The 16,855-nt window shown below is 46.7% G+C and overlaps 1 protein-coding gene across 1 annotated transcript in view; it reads left to right on the forward strand.

Annotated features, from left to right (window-relative positions):
• Positions 1 to 1,940: 1,940 nt before the first annotated feature.
• Positions 1,941 to 16,855, forward strand: part of LOC124025723 (A disintegrin and metalloproteinase with thrombospondin motifs 7-like) — a gene marked incomplete at its 3' end in the record, with an annotated part of 38,284 nt that continues 23,369 nt past the window's right edge. Inside the window, exons 1-4 of the mRNA XM_046339059.1 lie at positions 1,941 to 2,394; positions 6,718 to 7,085; positions 13,423 to 13,626; positions 15,219 to 15,407. Coding sequence (XP_046195015.1) covers positions 2,277 to 2,394; positions 6,718 to 7,085; positions 13,423 to 13,626; positions 15,219 to 15,407 — 879 coding nt within the window. The remainder of the gene's footprint in view (positions 2,395 to 6,717; positions 7,086 to 13,422; positions 13,627 to 15,218; positions 15,408 to 16,855) is intronic.

Here is a 16,855-nt window from a genome sequence, read left to right on the forward strand (position 1 = left end):
TAGTCGTGCGTGTTCACAGCGCCTGCCCCTGCATCGCGTGGATTGGTCGTTTGAGACGTGATGGACCTTTCTGTGATGGACCTTTGTGAATAAACTGCTGATAGGTCTCGACAAAAATATGAATTTTCAGATACCAAAATAAAATAAGTTACACTATATGTATAAAAGAATGGACACCCATTCAAATTAGTGGATCCAGCTATTTCAGCCACACCCTTTGCTGACAGGTGTATAAAACTGAGCACACAGCCATGCAATCTCCATAGACAAACATTGGCAGTAGAATGGCCTTACTGAAGAGCTCAGTGAATTTCAATGTGGATGCCATCTTTCCAACAAGTCAGGTCGTCAAATTTGGAAACGTCTAGGAACATTAACGGCTCAGCTGGGAAGTGGTAGGCCACACAAGCTCACAGAACAGCACTGCCAAATGCTGAAGCGCATACAAATCATCTGGCCTTGGTTGCAACACTCAATACCGAGTTCCAAACTGCCTCTGGAAGCAACATCAGCACAAAAACTGGAGCTTCATGAAATGGGTGTCCATGGCAGAGCAGCCACACACAAGCCTAAAATCACCATGCGCAATGCCAAGAGTCAGCTGGAGTGGTATAAAGCTCGCCGCCATTGGACTCTGGAGCAGTGGAAACATGTTCTCTGGAGTGATGAATCATGCTTCACATCTGGCAGCCGGACAGACTAATCTGGGTTTGGCGGATGCGAGGAGAATGCTACCTGTCCCAATACATAGTGCCAACTGTAAAGTCTGGTGGAAGAGGAATAATGGTCTGGGGCTGTTTTTCATGGTTCAGGCTAGGCCTCTTAGTTCCAGTGAAGGGAAAACTTAATGCTACAGAAAACAGTGACATTCTAGACAATTCTGTTCTTCCAACTTTTTGGCAACAGTTTGGGAAAGGCCATTTCCTGTTCCAGCATGACAAATTCCCCATGCACAAAGCGAGGTCCATACAGAAATGGTTTGTTGATCTGTGTGGAAGAACTTGACTGGCCTGCACAGAGTCCTGACCTTAACCACATTGAACACCTTTGGTATGAATTGGAACGCTGACTATGAGGAATCTCTAATCGCCCAACATCAGTGCCCAACCTCACTTATGCTCTTGTGGCTGAATGGAAGCAAGTCCCTGCAGCAATGTTCCAACAACTGACCGCCCTCTTCCGCTAGAGGGGGCAACATGATGGCTCAACCAGCAGTAGATCAGTGAAGGACGCTATGGGGAACATGTCAATCTTGTTCCACGGAGGACCGTGTGTCTGCGAGTTTTTGCTCCTCCTTTGTACTCGATTGATTAAGGTCACTGATTAGTAAGGAACTCCCCTCACCTGGTTGTCTAGGTCTGAGAAAAAAACACAAAAAAAACAAACAGCAAAAACCCTAGGTGGAATGAGGTGGAATGAGGTGGAATGAGTTTGACACATCATTTCCATAGGGGGATACACAGTATTCTGAGCTCCAAGATTAAAATATAATTTTCAAAGGAAACATAATGCAATTGATCAGTCGTGTTTATGATTTCCTTGGAGTTTGGGGCTCCTCACAGTGCATAATGCACACAGGTCCCGTTATGCATTGGTGCTCTGCGCAGTAACCATGCGAACGAGATTATACAGTAGGCTAAAGTGTCTCTGTAGGCATAATATATACAAGCAATATTATTTAATATGGTGTTACAATCGTAATATTAGCCTTTATTGCTTGTCGGGATGCCTATTTGACATCCGGTTAAATGTGTCAATTCGATTTTCCTCAACTATCCCACTTTATTTACAATTGCACACCATACGTATTTTAATTTTAACAGGCAATCCAACTAATGTAATGTAATAGTTTCCCCATCACCTACCATCCCCTGGGCTACTACTGAAAGGCATTCTCTCAAGTCCACCCACTAAACTGTATCGGAGAGGGAGGTTCTTCAGCAAAGTTTGGCTTGTTAGGGAAAGTTCCTAACTGTCAGGGCTGTCGAAGGGGCCTTGATGGAAGAAAGGAGGACATCGTCTTGTCAGCAAAAAACACTTACAGTTTGCAATTCTTGGAACGCAAAAGACGCGTGTGAAAATCACTGAGGAAGGATACAACGTCGTACAGAAGTTAATTAAGTTTATATCGCCGGCGTCACGCTTTCTATGTCTAAAGTACATGGTTCTAGCGGGATATAAGTGTTTCACTACAAAATGGAAAGTATTTGAAATGACAGTCGGTACAGTGAGGATAAAGCATAATAACATATTGTCTTTCTTTACCTTCCAACAAGATGATTTACTTACACTGCGGACTTGCACAACCTTTCTCTCCAATTTACTTTTTGGTTGCAGCGGGGATCTTGGCGATGTTTAACAACAGTAAAACATTTGGATTTGAACAAGAGACGGGTAAGCCAGCCTCTTTTATTGTAAATAGTTTTATGCAATAGTTCAGCTATGCTGGCATTTTAAAATGTCAGTAACAAGGGGACCTCTGCAGACTATTGGCAACTGCTCAGCTCCACATAGACTCAACTCACACACACATAGCCTAGCGATGTGACTGATCTCCGCAGCCTCAACTCACACACACATATAGCCTAGCGATGTGACTGATCTACGCAGCCTCAACTCACACACACATAGCCTAGTGATGTGACTGATCTCCGCAGCCTCAACTCACACACACATAGCCTAGCGATGTGACTGATCTCCGCAGCCTCAACTCACACACACATAGCCTAGCGATGTGACTGATCTACGCACCCTCAACTCACACACATAGCCTAGCGATGTGACTGATCTCCGCAGCCTCAACTCACACACACACAGCCTAGCGATGTGACTGATCTCCGCAGCCTCAACTCACACACACATAGCCTAGCGATGTGACTGATCTCCGCAGCCTCAACTCACACACACAGACTAGCGATGTGACTGATCTCCGCAGCCTCAACTCACACACACATAGCCTAGCGATGTGACTGATCTACGCAGCCTCAACTCACACACACATAGCCTAGCGATGTGACTGATCTCCGCAGCCTCAACTCACACACACACATAGCCTAGCGATGTGACTGATCTCCGCAGCCTCAACTCACACACACATAGCCTAGCGATGTGACTGATCTCCGCAGCCTCAACTCACACACACACATAGCCTAGCGATGTGACTGATCTCCGCAGCCTCAACTCACACACATAGCCTAGCGATGTGACTGATCTACGCAGCCTCAACTCACACACATAGCCTAGCGATGTGACTGATCTCCGCAGCCTCAACTCACACACACACATAGCCTAGCGATGTGACTAATCTCCGCAGCCTCAACTCACACACATAGCCTAGCGATGTGACTGATCTACGCAGCCTCAACTCACACACACATAGCCTAGCGATGTGACTGATCTCCGCAGCCTCAACTCACACACATAGCCTAGCGATGTGACTGATCTCCGCAGCCTCAACTCACACACACATAGCCTAGCGATGTGACTGATAGCCTCAACTCACACACATAGCGATGTGACTGATCTCCGCAGCCTCAACTCACACACACATAGCCTAGCGATGTGACTGATCTCCGCAGCCTCAACTCACACACACATAGCCTAGCGATGTGACTGATCTCCGCAGCCTCAACTCACACATAGCCTAGCGATGTGACTGATCTCCGCAGCCTCAACTCACACACATAGCCTAGCGATGTGACTGATCTCCGCAGCCTCAACTCACACACACACAGACTAGTGATGTGACTGATCTACGCAGCCTCAACTCACACACACATAGCCTAGCGATGTGACTAATCTACGCACCCAACTTACACACACAGACTAGTGATGTGACTGATCTCCGCAGCCTCAACTCACACACACATAGCCTAGCGATGTGACTAATCTAAACACGCACCCTTCACACACACAGACTAGTGATGTGACTGATCTCACGCAGCCTCAACTCACACACACATAGCCTAGCGATGTGACTGATCTCCGCAGCCTCAACTCACACACACACACACTGATAGCCTGGCATCATGTGACTAATCTCCGCAGCCTCAACTCACACACACACATAGCCTAGCGATGTGACTGATCTCCGCAGCCTCAACTCACACACACATAGCCTAGCGATGTGACTAATCTACGCACCCTTTACACACACAGACTAGTGATGTGACTGATCTACGCAGCCTCAACTCATGCAAACATAGCCTAGCGATGTAACTGATCTACGCAGCCTTTACACAAACAGCCTAGTGATGACTGATCTATGCAAGCAGTTCACTTGGGAAATATTTACACTTATAAAGGTTATGTTTTCCCATTTTATGCATTGAATGAGGTGCCGAAATCCCATGAACACATGACTCAAAACAGACGTGATGTTCCCAGGCTATACCTATTTCCAGCTTGTATGAGAACAGCTACAGTATTTCAGGGTTTTTTCCCCCACCAGAGAGATGCATAATTGAGCCGCCTCTAACGCTTCAGGCCATGCTTAGAATTCTAGTAGCCTAGCTGTAGTTTGCTACCCTAAACTTTACTTGGGTCATGCCTGAATATGTCATATAAACACGCTCATGCTTACCTACTGTGTCTGTACCTCACAGTGATAGTCACATTCATTCCACTAGTCAATTTAAACTGCCCTGCAAATAACATGATTGAATGGCATCAGGATTAATTGTGTTGAGTTCTTTAAAGTATTGGCTCCCGTTAGTCCAATAACTCATGCTGTGTTGGGATCAGTGGAGGCTGCTGAGGGGAGGACGCCTCATAATAATGGCTGGGACGGAGCGAATGGAATGGCATCAAACTATGTATTTGATGTATTTAGTACCATTCCACCTAATCCATTCCAGTCATTACCACAAGCCGTCCTCCCCTATTAAGGTGCCACCAACCTCCTGTGTTTAGGATACTAGATACAGTAGTTAACCTAAAGTTGGCCTCTGAGCTGAAGTGTCTTGGTGTGAGAAAAAAGGGGGGTTGATTTAAAAAAAAAAGAATACCAGTACTACACTTACTTTTGAACAAATATTCCAGTTGCGCATCTCTCTCTTTCTCTCCCCTCTTCTCTCTCTCCTTCACCCCTTCTCTCTCTCCTTCACCCCTTCTCTCTCTCCTTCACCCCTTCTCTCTCTCCTTCACCCCTTCTCTCTCTCCTTCACCCCTTCTCTCTCTCCTTCACCCCTTCTCTCTCTCCTTCACCCCTTCTCTCTCTCCTTCACCCCTTCTCTCTCTCCTTCACCCCTTCTCTCTCTCCTTCACCCCTTCTCTCTCTCCTTCACCCCTTCTCTCTCTCCTTCCCCCCCTTCTCTCTCTCCTTCACCCCTTCTCTCTCTCCTTCACCCCTTCTCTCTCTCCTTCACCCCTTCTCTCTCTCCTTCACCCTTCTCTCTCTCCTTCACCCCTTCTCTCTCTCCTTCCCCCTTCTCTCTCTCCTTCACCCCTTCTCTCTCTCCTTCACCCCTTTCCCCTTGGTCTCCCTGTGTTCTGTATCAGCTTTAGTGAACAAGGGAAAGGCCTTCCATAAGCAGTCTAGATACACCCTTGGGCTGTTTGACACTCTACCATCCATACAAATCAACCTTAATGGGTGCTCTGGGGAGCCAAGGCTAAGTGTAATGGGTTTGCGAGGCGATGGACTGACACAGGGGAGATAGCTTGGTACTGCAGCAGTGGCATTTGGGATGGCACTTGACACTACTGGTGGGCACTGTCATCTATCAAAGGATTCAACAGTCTCAGGGTTGGCATAACACATTCCCTGTGAGAGCGACTCTTATTAACACCCCAAATCAAAGAAAAAAAAACAATCACTACCCTTCACCTCCTATATACCTCCACCGCATCTCACCCATTCAAAGCAGCTCCCTGTTTACTCCTGTGAGACAGACTGGTCTGACTTTTGAAGTGAAATCTGTTCTGAATTACTCTTTGAATTTTAGGCAGAAATAAAGATGGCTTACAGATCTTTCTGTTAGGTCTGTGTTTTATAGAGTGTTTTATAGCATACTACTAGGGCACCACTAGCATACTACTAGGGCACCACTAGCATACTACTAGGGCACCACTAGCATACTACTAGGGCACCACTAGCATACTACTAGGGGCATACTACATCTAGCATACTACTAGGGCACCATCTAGCACTACTACTAGGGCACATCTAGCATACTACTAGGGCACATCTAGCATACTGCTAGGGCACCACTAGCATATGATTAAAGTGCTGTGAGGTGCATGCTGCTATTAAAATTCATACCGTTCTTTGAACGGTGCTTGTGTGCGCGTGTACGTTTCTGTCTGCGTGTAAGTGAGGGCCTTAAGCCTCATTCGCTCATTGAAGGTGGCACAGCGGGCCAGCACGCCGCCGATCACCGTGATGATGCCCCCCTGCCAGGATCCGGGTGTAGGCAGACATAGCGTAGGAGAGTACAGCAGACTGATCGACACTCCAGTCAGCTTCTATAGTAACCCGAAGCCCTAGTTAGTTAGCGCCCGTTGTGAGACCTCATCCATGACTCCACATGACTATTGCCTGCCATTGGTGGATACTGGGTCACATGCTCATCCTCAAGTAAAAAAGACAGACATACTGTAGTCATATTCAACCCCTGTTTAAATGATGGATAGTGTGTGTTTCTTGTGCAGATGGAACTGTTTACAACCTCACAGTCAATTAGTTGACAGCATGTTTTTATTTTCTCTCCCAACCAGAGAGCTTTCTACAGGGGCTTCCGCAGTACGAGGTCGTTCACCCCTACCGAGTGGACGCCAAAGGTCACTTCCTGTCCAACTTTGTGTCCCACCGCGTCAGCCGGGTACAGCGGAGGGAAACCCAGGGGGAACCAGGAAACCCTACACGGGTGTTCTACCAGTTGCAGCACGGTGGCCACAATCTGCACTTCAACCTCACCCTCAACCCACACCTGCTGGCTCCTGGCTTCCTGACTGAGCGAAGGTACGGTGGCATGGAGGGGGCCAAAATACGCAGCCATGGCCCTTCGCTGTGCCACTTTATCGGGGACGTGTGGGACCAGGCAACCATCAAGGGGAGGGCGGCTATAAGCACTTGTGACGGCCTGGTGAGTGCGAGAGAGGGAGATAGACCGTCACTGCTGACCTACTGAGACCGTCACTGCTGACCTACTGAGACCGTCACTGCTGACCTCACTGCTGAGACCGTCACTGCTGACCTACTGAGACCGTCACTGCTGACCTACTGAGACTGTCACTGCTGACCTACTGAGACTGTCACTGCTGACCTACTGAGACCGTCACTGCTGACTGCACTGCTGACCTACTGAGACCGTCACTGCTGACCTACTGAGAGTACAGCACCGTCACTGCTGACCTACTGAGACCGTCACTGCTGACCTACTGAGACCGTCACTGCTGACCTACTGAGACCGTCACTGCTGACCTACTGAGACCGTCACTGCTGACCTACTGAGACCGTCACTGCTGACCTACTGAGACCGTCACTGCTGACCTACTGAGACCGTCACTGCTGACCTACTGAGACCGTCACTGCTGACCTACTGAGACCTGTCACTGCTGACCTACTGAGACCGTCACTGCTGACCTACTGAGACCGTCACTGCTGACCTACTGAGACCGTCACTGCTGACCTACTGAGACCGTCACTGCTGACCTACTGAGACCGTCACTGCTGACCTACTGAGACCGTCACTGCTGACCTACTGAGACCGTCACTGCTGACCTATTGAGACCGTCACTGCTGACCTACTGAGACCGTCACTGCTAACTGCTAACCTACTGAGACCGTCACTGCTGACCTACTGAGACCGTCACTGCTGACCTGGAGACTGTCAGACCTACTGAGTCACTGCTGACCTACTGAGACCGTCACTGCTGACCTACTGAGACCGTCACTGCTGACCTACTGAGACCGTCACTGCTGACCTACTGAGACCGTCACTGCTGACCTACTGAGACCGTCACTGCTGACCTACTGAGACCGTCACTGCTGACCTACTGAGACCGTCACTGCTGACCTACTGAGACCGTCACTGCTGACCTACTGAGACCGTCACTGCTGACCTACTGAGACCGTCACTGCTGACCTACTGAGACCGTCACTGCTGACCTACTGAGACCGTCACTGCTGACCTACTGAGACCGTCACTGCTAACTGCTGACCTACTGAGACCGTCACTGCTGACCTACTGAGACCGTCACTGCTGACCTACTGAGACCGTCACTGCTGACCTACTGAGACCGTCACTGCTGACCTACTGAGACCGTCACTGCTGACCTATTGAGACCGTCACTGCTGACCTACAGAGACCGTCACTGCTAACTGCTAACCTACTGAGACCGTCACTGCTGACCTACTGAGACCGTCACTGCTAACTGCTGACCTACTGAGACCGTCACTGCTGACTGCTAACCTACTGAGACCGTCACTGCTAACCTACTGAGACCGTCACTGCTGACCTACTGAGACCGTCACTGCTGACCTACTGAGACCGTCACTGCTGACCTACTGAGACCGTCACTGCTAACTGCTGACCTACTGAGACCGTCACTGCTGACTGCTAACCTACTGAGACCGTCACTGCTAACCTACTGAGACCGTCACTGCTGACCTACTGAGACCGTCACTGCTGACCTACTGAGACCGTCACTGCTGACCTACTGAGACCGTCACTGCTGACCTACTGAGACCGTCACTGCTAACTGCTAACCTACTGAGACCGTCACTGCTGACCTACTGAGACCGTCACTGCTGACCTACTGAGACCGTCACTGCTGACCTACTGAGACCGTCACTGCTGACCTACTGAGACCGTCACTGCTGACCTACTGAGACCGTCACTGCTGACCTACTGAGACCGTCACTGCTGACCTACTGAGACCGTCACTGCTGACCTACTGAGACCGTCACTGCTAACTGCTGACCTACTGAGACCGTCACTGCTGACTGCTGACCTACTGAGACCGTCACTGCTAACCTACTGAGACCGTCACTGCTGACCTACTCACTGCTGACCTACTGAGACCGTCACTGCTGACCTACTGAGACCGTCACTGCTGACCTACTGAGACCGTCACTGCTGACCTACTGAGACCGTCACTGCTAACTGCTAACCTACTGAGATATCTTTTTACTTTCACATCCTAAAGGGTCATGCAAAACATTTAACTTCTAGAACTTCTCTGTTCCTAGGATAACAAGTCAAAGTAGAAATACAATTGATCAAAAACATAATGTTGATCGATGCCAATGACTGGTCCTATCCAGTTTCTGTTTTCCAATTTGGTTCTGTGCATGAGACTGGATAAAAGTGTTTGCTAAATTGCATATATTATTATCATTATACAAAACCAAAGAAGATTTATTACATTTTTAGGTGAAATTGTAAATGACGATTCATTAGAGGTGTATTTAATTCCTCTAGCTCTGATAAAAATATGCTAATGCTTTGCAATAAGCAGTAAGTACTACTGTATAATGTTGTATGCCACACTGGCTTCAACTTAGTTTCAATCTTTAAACACACGTCTGAACAGATGATGTTTAAGTATTATATTTTATAGTTGTCTCTGAATTCATTACGTGCTGTTGGCCTCATTCCTGCTCTGTTAGTGTAGTTCTATTATTAGATTGTACCATCCATGAAAAACAGTGACTGGTTGGTGAAGGGACCTGTGAGCTGTGCTTGAGAGGATGTGTTTGACATCACAAGTGTTAGAGCAGCTTTCATCTAAAATCAGGCTGGATGTCATCGATGACATGTGGGTGTGAAAGACATCATCATGCTTCCATGAACAGAACAAGTGATGGAGCCTGTGTTGTGTTTACGCATGATCAATTTACCTCTCATTGTCTTACCTATCCACTAGAGTAGGTCACTCAAACTGAATTATAAAGCATGTGTTCACTGTCACATCTGTGAACGCTGTCCACATACCACCTCTCCTCTGTGACCGCTGTCCACATTCTACCTCTCCTCTTTGTTCACTGTCACATCCCATCTATCCTCTGTGATTGCTGTCCACATCCCATCTATCCTCTGTGATTGCTGTCCACATCCCATCTCTACTTTGTGACTGCTGTCCATGTCCCATCTCTACTCTGTGATTGCTGTCCACATCCCATCTCTACTTTGTGACTGCTGTCCATGTCCCATCTCTACTCTGTGATTGCTGTCCATGTCCCATCTCTCCTCTGTGATTGCTGTCCACGTCCCATCTCTACTCTGTGATTGCTGTCCACGTCCCATCTATCCTCTGTGATTGCTGTCCACGTCCCATCTATACTCTGTGATTGCTGTCCACGTCCCATCTCTACTCTGTGATTGCTGTCCACGTCCCATCTATCCTCTGTGATTGCTGTCCACGTCCCATCTCTACTTTGTGACTGCTGTCCATGTCCCATCTCTCGTCTGTGACTGCTGTCCACGTCCCATCTCTCCTCTGTGATTGCTGTCCACGTCCCATCTCTCCTCTGTGACTGCTGTCCATGTCCCATCTCTCGTCTGTGACTGCTGTCCATGTCCCATCTCTCCTCTGTGATTGCTGTCCACGTCCCATCTCTACTCTGTGATTGCTGTCCACGTCCCATCTCTACTCTGTGACTGCTGTCCACGTCCCATCTCTCCTCTGTGATTGCTGTCCACGTCCCATCTCTCCTCTGTGATTGCTGTCCACGTCCCATCTCTACTCTGTGATTGCTGTCCATGTCCCATCTCTCGTCGGTGACTGCTGTCCACTGTGATTGCCCATCTCTCCTCTGTGATTGCTGTCCACGTCCCATCTCTACTCTGTGATTGCTGTCCACGTCCCATCTCTCCTCTGTGATTGCTGTCCACGTCCCATCTCTACTCTGTGATTGCTGTCCACGTCCCATCTCTACTCTGTGATTGCTGTCCACGTCCCATCTCTCCTCTGTGACTGCTGTCCACATCCCACAATATCATACTGTTCCATTATTACTGTATTCCTTTCTCCCTACAAGTCCTGTCAACAACATCATACTGTTCATTATTACTGTATTCCTTTCTCCCTACAAGCCCTATCCAACAATATCATACTGTTCCATTATTACTGTATTCCTTTCTCCCTACAAGCCCTATCAACAACATCATACTGTTCCATTATTACTGTATTCCTTTCTCCCTACAAGCCCTGTCAACAACATCATACTGTTCCATTATTACTGTATTCCTTTCTCCCTTTCTAATAATATATCTCTCAATTTCTGCCTTTTTTCCATTTGTTCTAGAAATTCAAACATTTGCATGCAAACCTAAACATTTGTGATAAGTTTAAGTGACTGTAAATGCTTGTTTTCCCCACAATAAGGGACTTTTGGCCAATGGGGAAACTTTCCCAGAGTATCATCTTAAATGTCCATGTTCTTGAACAGTCAACTTCTCGTTGAATCCAAGGTGTATATACTGTATAGTGAATCTGTCCTTTTAAACTCTTTTAACCTGGGGGAGGGGGACTTACTGGACTGGAAATGTTGTTTCTTTAAAATGATAGCAATTGGATATATTGAGGAGAAATCGACGGGCTCCAGACCCACAGCGTATCATTTGGCACAATGCCACATCTCGTTCTAAGTTCCACAGCTACGGCTGAGCCAGAAGCCCAGAGGCCAGACTGCTGGGTTGAAGACTGTCTTAAGTCTAAATCATTGTTGCGGAGCATTCGCGATTTAGCCATTATAGTTATGACTCAATTTCAGTCGGTGCGTTTTCTCTCATATGTCCTTGTTTTGCTCCCAAAGGGAAGGGAAAATAATCACATGATAAATCCCAAGATAACTTGTGTTTATGTAATACTGTAACCTAATGGCACATTTTCATGAAGCTGATTGCATTTATTTCTCTCTGAAGCAATTTTGACCCATCTCTCACCCAGTAGAGTGTGCTAACTGTGTTCTTCCCATATCAAAGCAGTTGTGATCCCTTGTTCTCCCAGTAGACTGTGCTAACTGTGTTCTTCCCATATTAAAGCAGTTGTGATCCCTTGTTCTCCCAGTAGAATGTGCTAACTGTGTTCTTCCCATATCAAATCAGTTGTGATCCCTTGTTCTCCCAGTAGACTGTGCTAACTGTGTTCTTCCCATATCAAAGCAGTTGTGATCCCTTGTTCTACCAGTAGACTGTGCTAACTGTGTTCTTCCCATATTAAAGCAGTTGTGATCCCATGTTCTCCCAGTAGAATGTGCTAACTGTCTTCTTCCCATATTAAAGCAGTTGTGATCCCATGTTCTCCCAGTAGAATGTGCTAACTGTCTTCTTCCCATATCAAAGCAGTTGTGATCCCATGTTCTCCCAGTAGACTGTGCTAACTGTGTTCTTCCCATATCAAATCAGTTGTGATCCCTTGTTCTCCCAGTAGACTGTGCTAACTGTGTTCTTCCTATATCAAAGCAGTTGTGATCCCTTGTTCTCCCAGTAGACTGTGCTAACTGTGTTCTTCCCATATCAAAGCAGTTGTGATCCATTGTTCTCCCAGTAGAATGTGCTGTGTTCTTCCCATATCAAAGCAGTTGTGATCCATTGTTCTCCCAGTAGAATGTGCTGTGTTCTTCCCATATCAAAGCAGTTGTGAGCCCTTGTTCTCCCAGTAGAATGTGCTAACTGTGTTCTTCCCATATCAAAGTAGTTGTGATCCCTTGTTCTCCCAGTAGACTGTGCTAACTGTGTTCTTCCCATATCAAAGCAGTTGTGATCCATTGTTCTCCCAGTAGAATGTGCTGTGTTCTTCCCATATCAAAGCAGTTGTGATCCATTGTTCTCCCAGTAGAATGTGCTGTGTTCTTCCCATATCAAAGCAGTTGTGATCCCTTGTTCTCCCAGTAGAATGTGCTGTGTTCTTCCCATATCAAAGCAGTTGTGATCCATTGTTCTCCCAGTAGAATGTACTGTGTTCTTCCCATATCAAAGCAGTTGTGATCCCTTGTTCTCCCAGTAGAATGTGCTAACTGTGTTCTTCCCATATCAAAGCAGTTGTGATCCCTTGTTCTCCCAGTAGAATGTGCTGTGTTCTTCCCATATCAAAGCAGTTGTGATCCCTTGTTCTCCCAGTAGAAGAACTGTGTTCTTCCCTAATCCCTTGTTCTCCCAGTAGAATGTGCTGTGTTCTTCCCATATCAAAGCAGTTGTGATCCCTTGTTCTCCCAGCAGAATGTGCTAACTGTGTTCTTCCCATATCAAAGCAGATGTGATCCCTTGTTCTCCCAGTAGAATGTGCTAACTGTGTTCTTCCAAAAATCAAAGCAGTTGTGATCCCTTGTTCTCCCAGTAGAATGTGCTAACTGTGTTCTTCCCATATCAAAGCAGATGTGATCCCTTGTTCTCCCAGTAGAATGTGCTGTTTCTTCCCATATCTATGTTTTTCTCATAACAAAAGCAATACTGACCTACCTACCTCCCTCTGTAGACTGGGCTGTTCAAGCTGTCCCAGGAGGAGTTCTTTATCCGGCCATTGGAGCGGTCCAGTGATGAGTTGACGGCACCACAAGTCCACATTATTTACAAGCGCCACACCTCCCCCACCCAAAGCCAGTTGGTACAGCCCATCTCTGGAGACCATACCACCAACGGTACCTGTGGGGTTAAAGGTGAAGCCTCCCGTCTTGACCTGGCATCACACACTCCATTATAGAGGCCTTCGAGGATGTGACTGTTCCAATACTTTAAAGATGCACCTTTCCTTCCCTTCCTTGAACTAATCACCAATTTCACAAGGTCGGATTGGACAAAACAAAGATCCCACTTCTGACAACAACTGATTTTACATGTCAGATCCAACCAGACCCATCCAGATGGTGCCAGATCAGTCATGCTTTATGGAAGGGAGGATGCATTTTCTAAGTATTGAAACAGGGCCGATCCACTGAGAGATCCCTATACCAACCTGGATCTATCACACAAACACATACACGTACAGTACACACACACTGAATTCCACTCTCTACAGGTGGAGGAAGACGGCCTAGGAACAGTTGGGCTGGTAATGGGGCCTGTTTGAAATACCAGGAGCCTTAATTAAGCCCTGAAACACATTGCCGGATGAAATATCCGAGAGGCAGTATTATGCAAGAGAGATATGTAAATATTCCATTAGGAATTCATTGCAGGCCCCGGGACTTGAACTATTTTGAAAATAACTCTTTCGAACTCACTTGAACGTGCACTTCACTGGAGTCTTGGTTGACTTCACCCACAGGGAATAGGTCAAGAGAATTGTTGGAATATCCTGCAGATGGCTGGGGATGCTAGAGAGAACCAGGGAAGATCATCTGGTTTACCAGGCATTTTAGGAGGGAAATAAAACCTCTTCCACCAGACTGTAAACTGTCTCAAGCATGCATAAAATCCCCACATCCTCTCTCACAGGGTTAAGCGTGCGTAACGCTCACTTGAATTCCCTCAAGACATTTAGAAAAGACTGAATTGTCTCTGTTGTATGTTTCTTTATAGAGTACATGTTATATTCAACACAATCTATCAGTGTGTACTGTATAGGGTTCTAACTCTGTATGTTTCTTTATAGAGTACATGTTATATTCAACACAATGTATCAGTGTGTACTGTATAGGGTTCTAACTCTGTATGTTTCTTTATAGAGTACATGTTATATTCAACACAATGTATCAGTGTGTACTGTATAGGGTTCTAACTCTGTATGTTTCTTTATAGAGTACATGTTATATTCAACACAATGTATCAGTGTGTACTGTATAGGGTTCTAACTCTGTATGTTTCTTTATAGTGTACATGTTATATTCAACACAATGTATCAGTGTGTACTGTATAGGGTTCTAACTCTGTATGTTTCTTTATAGAGTACATGTTATATTCAACACAATGTATCAGTGTGTACTGTATAGGGTTCTAACTCTCCTGTATGTTTCTTTATAGAGTACATGTTATATTCAACACAATGTATCAGTGTGTACTGTATAGGGTTCTAACTCTGTTGCCACTTAGCTGACTTTTCATACATATGATGTACAGTTTTGGATAAATTCACTATTGACTACAGTTAATGTAACTGACCTGATCAAACACATAACATGTTTTACATAAACATCCCTTACTAATTAATATATGGTAAAGTTCAAACCAATCAAGGGTTCAAAACATGTCTGACATATTCCATGCTATTTTTAAACACAATACTAAAGCTACATGTTATATTCAACACAATATTTGTCATGGCTCCGCCCTCAGATCTGCGGCGTTGGAGCGTGTGGAGAGGCAACGGGAGCGCTGGAGAGACGCCAGCGGAGGAAGAGGATACGCCAGCGTTCCATCAGCAGGGAGAAGTGGGTGGAAACGCTGGTGGTGGCAGATTCCAAGATGGTGGAGTACCACGGCACCAAGGGCGTGGAGAGCTACGTACTGGCTGTCATGAACATCGTAAGTGTCTGCTAGCTGTCTGTACTGGCTGTCATGAACATCGTTTGTGTCTGCTAGCCGTCTGTACTGGCTGTCATGAACATCGTTAGTGTCTGCTAGCAGTCTGTACTGACTGTCATGAACATCGTTTGTGTCTGCTAGCCGTCTGTACTGGCTGTCATGAACATCGTTAGTGTCTGCTAGCCGTCTGTACTGGCTGTCATGAACATCGTTAGTGTCTGCTAGCCGTCTGTACTGGCTGTCATGAACATCGTTAGTGTCTGCTAGCTGTCTGTACTGGCTGTCATTGAACATCAATGTGTCTCTAGCTGTCTGTACTGGCTGTCATGAACATCGTTAGTGTCTGCTAGCCGTCTGTACTGGCTCTCATGAACATCGTTAGTGTCTGCTAGCCGTCTGTACTGGCTGTCATGAACATCGTTAGTGTCTGCTAGCTGTCTGTACTGGCTGTCATGAACATCGTTTGTGTCTGCTAGCCGTCTGTACTGGCTGTCATGAACATCGTTAGTGTCTGCTAGCCGTCTGTACTGGCTGTCATGAACATCGTAAGTGTCTGCTAGCCGTCTGTACTGACTGTCATGAACATTGTTTGTGTCTGCTAGCCGTCTGTACTGGCTGTCATGAACATCGTTAGTGTCTGCTAGCAGTCTGTACTGACTGTCATGAACATCGTTTGTGTCTGCTAGCCGTCTGTACTGACTGTCATGAACATAGTTTGTGTCTGCTAGCCGTCTGTACTGGCTGTCATGAACATCAAGTGTCTGCTAGCCGTCTGTACTGGCTGTCATGAACATCGTATATGTTGCTTCTGTACTGGCTGTCATGAACATCGTGTCTGCTAGCCGTCTGTACTGGCTGTCATGAACATTGTAAGTGTCTGCTAGCCGTCTGTACTGACTGTCATGAACATCGTTTGTGTCTGCTAGCCGTCTGTACTGGCTGTCATGAACATCGTAAATGTCGGCTAGCCGTCTGTACTGGCTGTCATGAACATCGTAAGTGTCTGCTAGCCGTCTGTACTGACTGTCATGAACATTGTAAGTGTCTGCTATCCGTCTGTACTGGCTGTCATGAACATCGTACGTGTCTGCTAGCTGTCTGTACTGGCTGTCATGAACATCGTTTGTGTCTGCTAGCTGTCTGTACTGACTGTCATGAACATCGTATGTGTCTGCTAGCCGTCTGTACTGGCTGTCATGAACATCGTAAGTGTCTGCTAGCCGTCTGTACTGACTGTCATGAACATCGTTTGTGTCTGCTAGCCGTCTGTACTGACTGTCATGAACATTGTAAGTGTCTGCTATCCGTCTGTACTGGCTGTCATGAACATCGTACGTGTCTGCTAGCTGTCTGTACTGGCTGTCATGAACATCGTTTGTGTCTGCTAGCCGTCTGTACTGACTGTCATGAACATTGTAAGTGTCTGCTAGCCGTCTGTACTGGCTGTC

This window comes from Oncorhynchus gorbuscha, unplaced genomic scaffold (genome assembly GCF_021184085.1).
Source record: "Oncorhynchus gorbuscha isolate QuinsamMale2020 ecotype Even-year unplaced genomic scaffold, OgorEven_v1.0 Un_scaffold_2384, whole genome shotgun sequence".
NCBI classification, from domain to species: domain Eukaryota; kingdom Metazoa; phylum Chordata; class Actinopteri; order Salmoniformes; family Salmonidae; genus Oncorhynchus; species Oncorhynchus gorbuscha.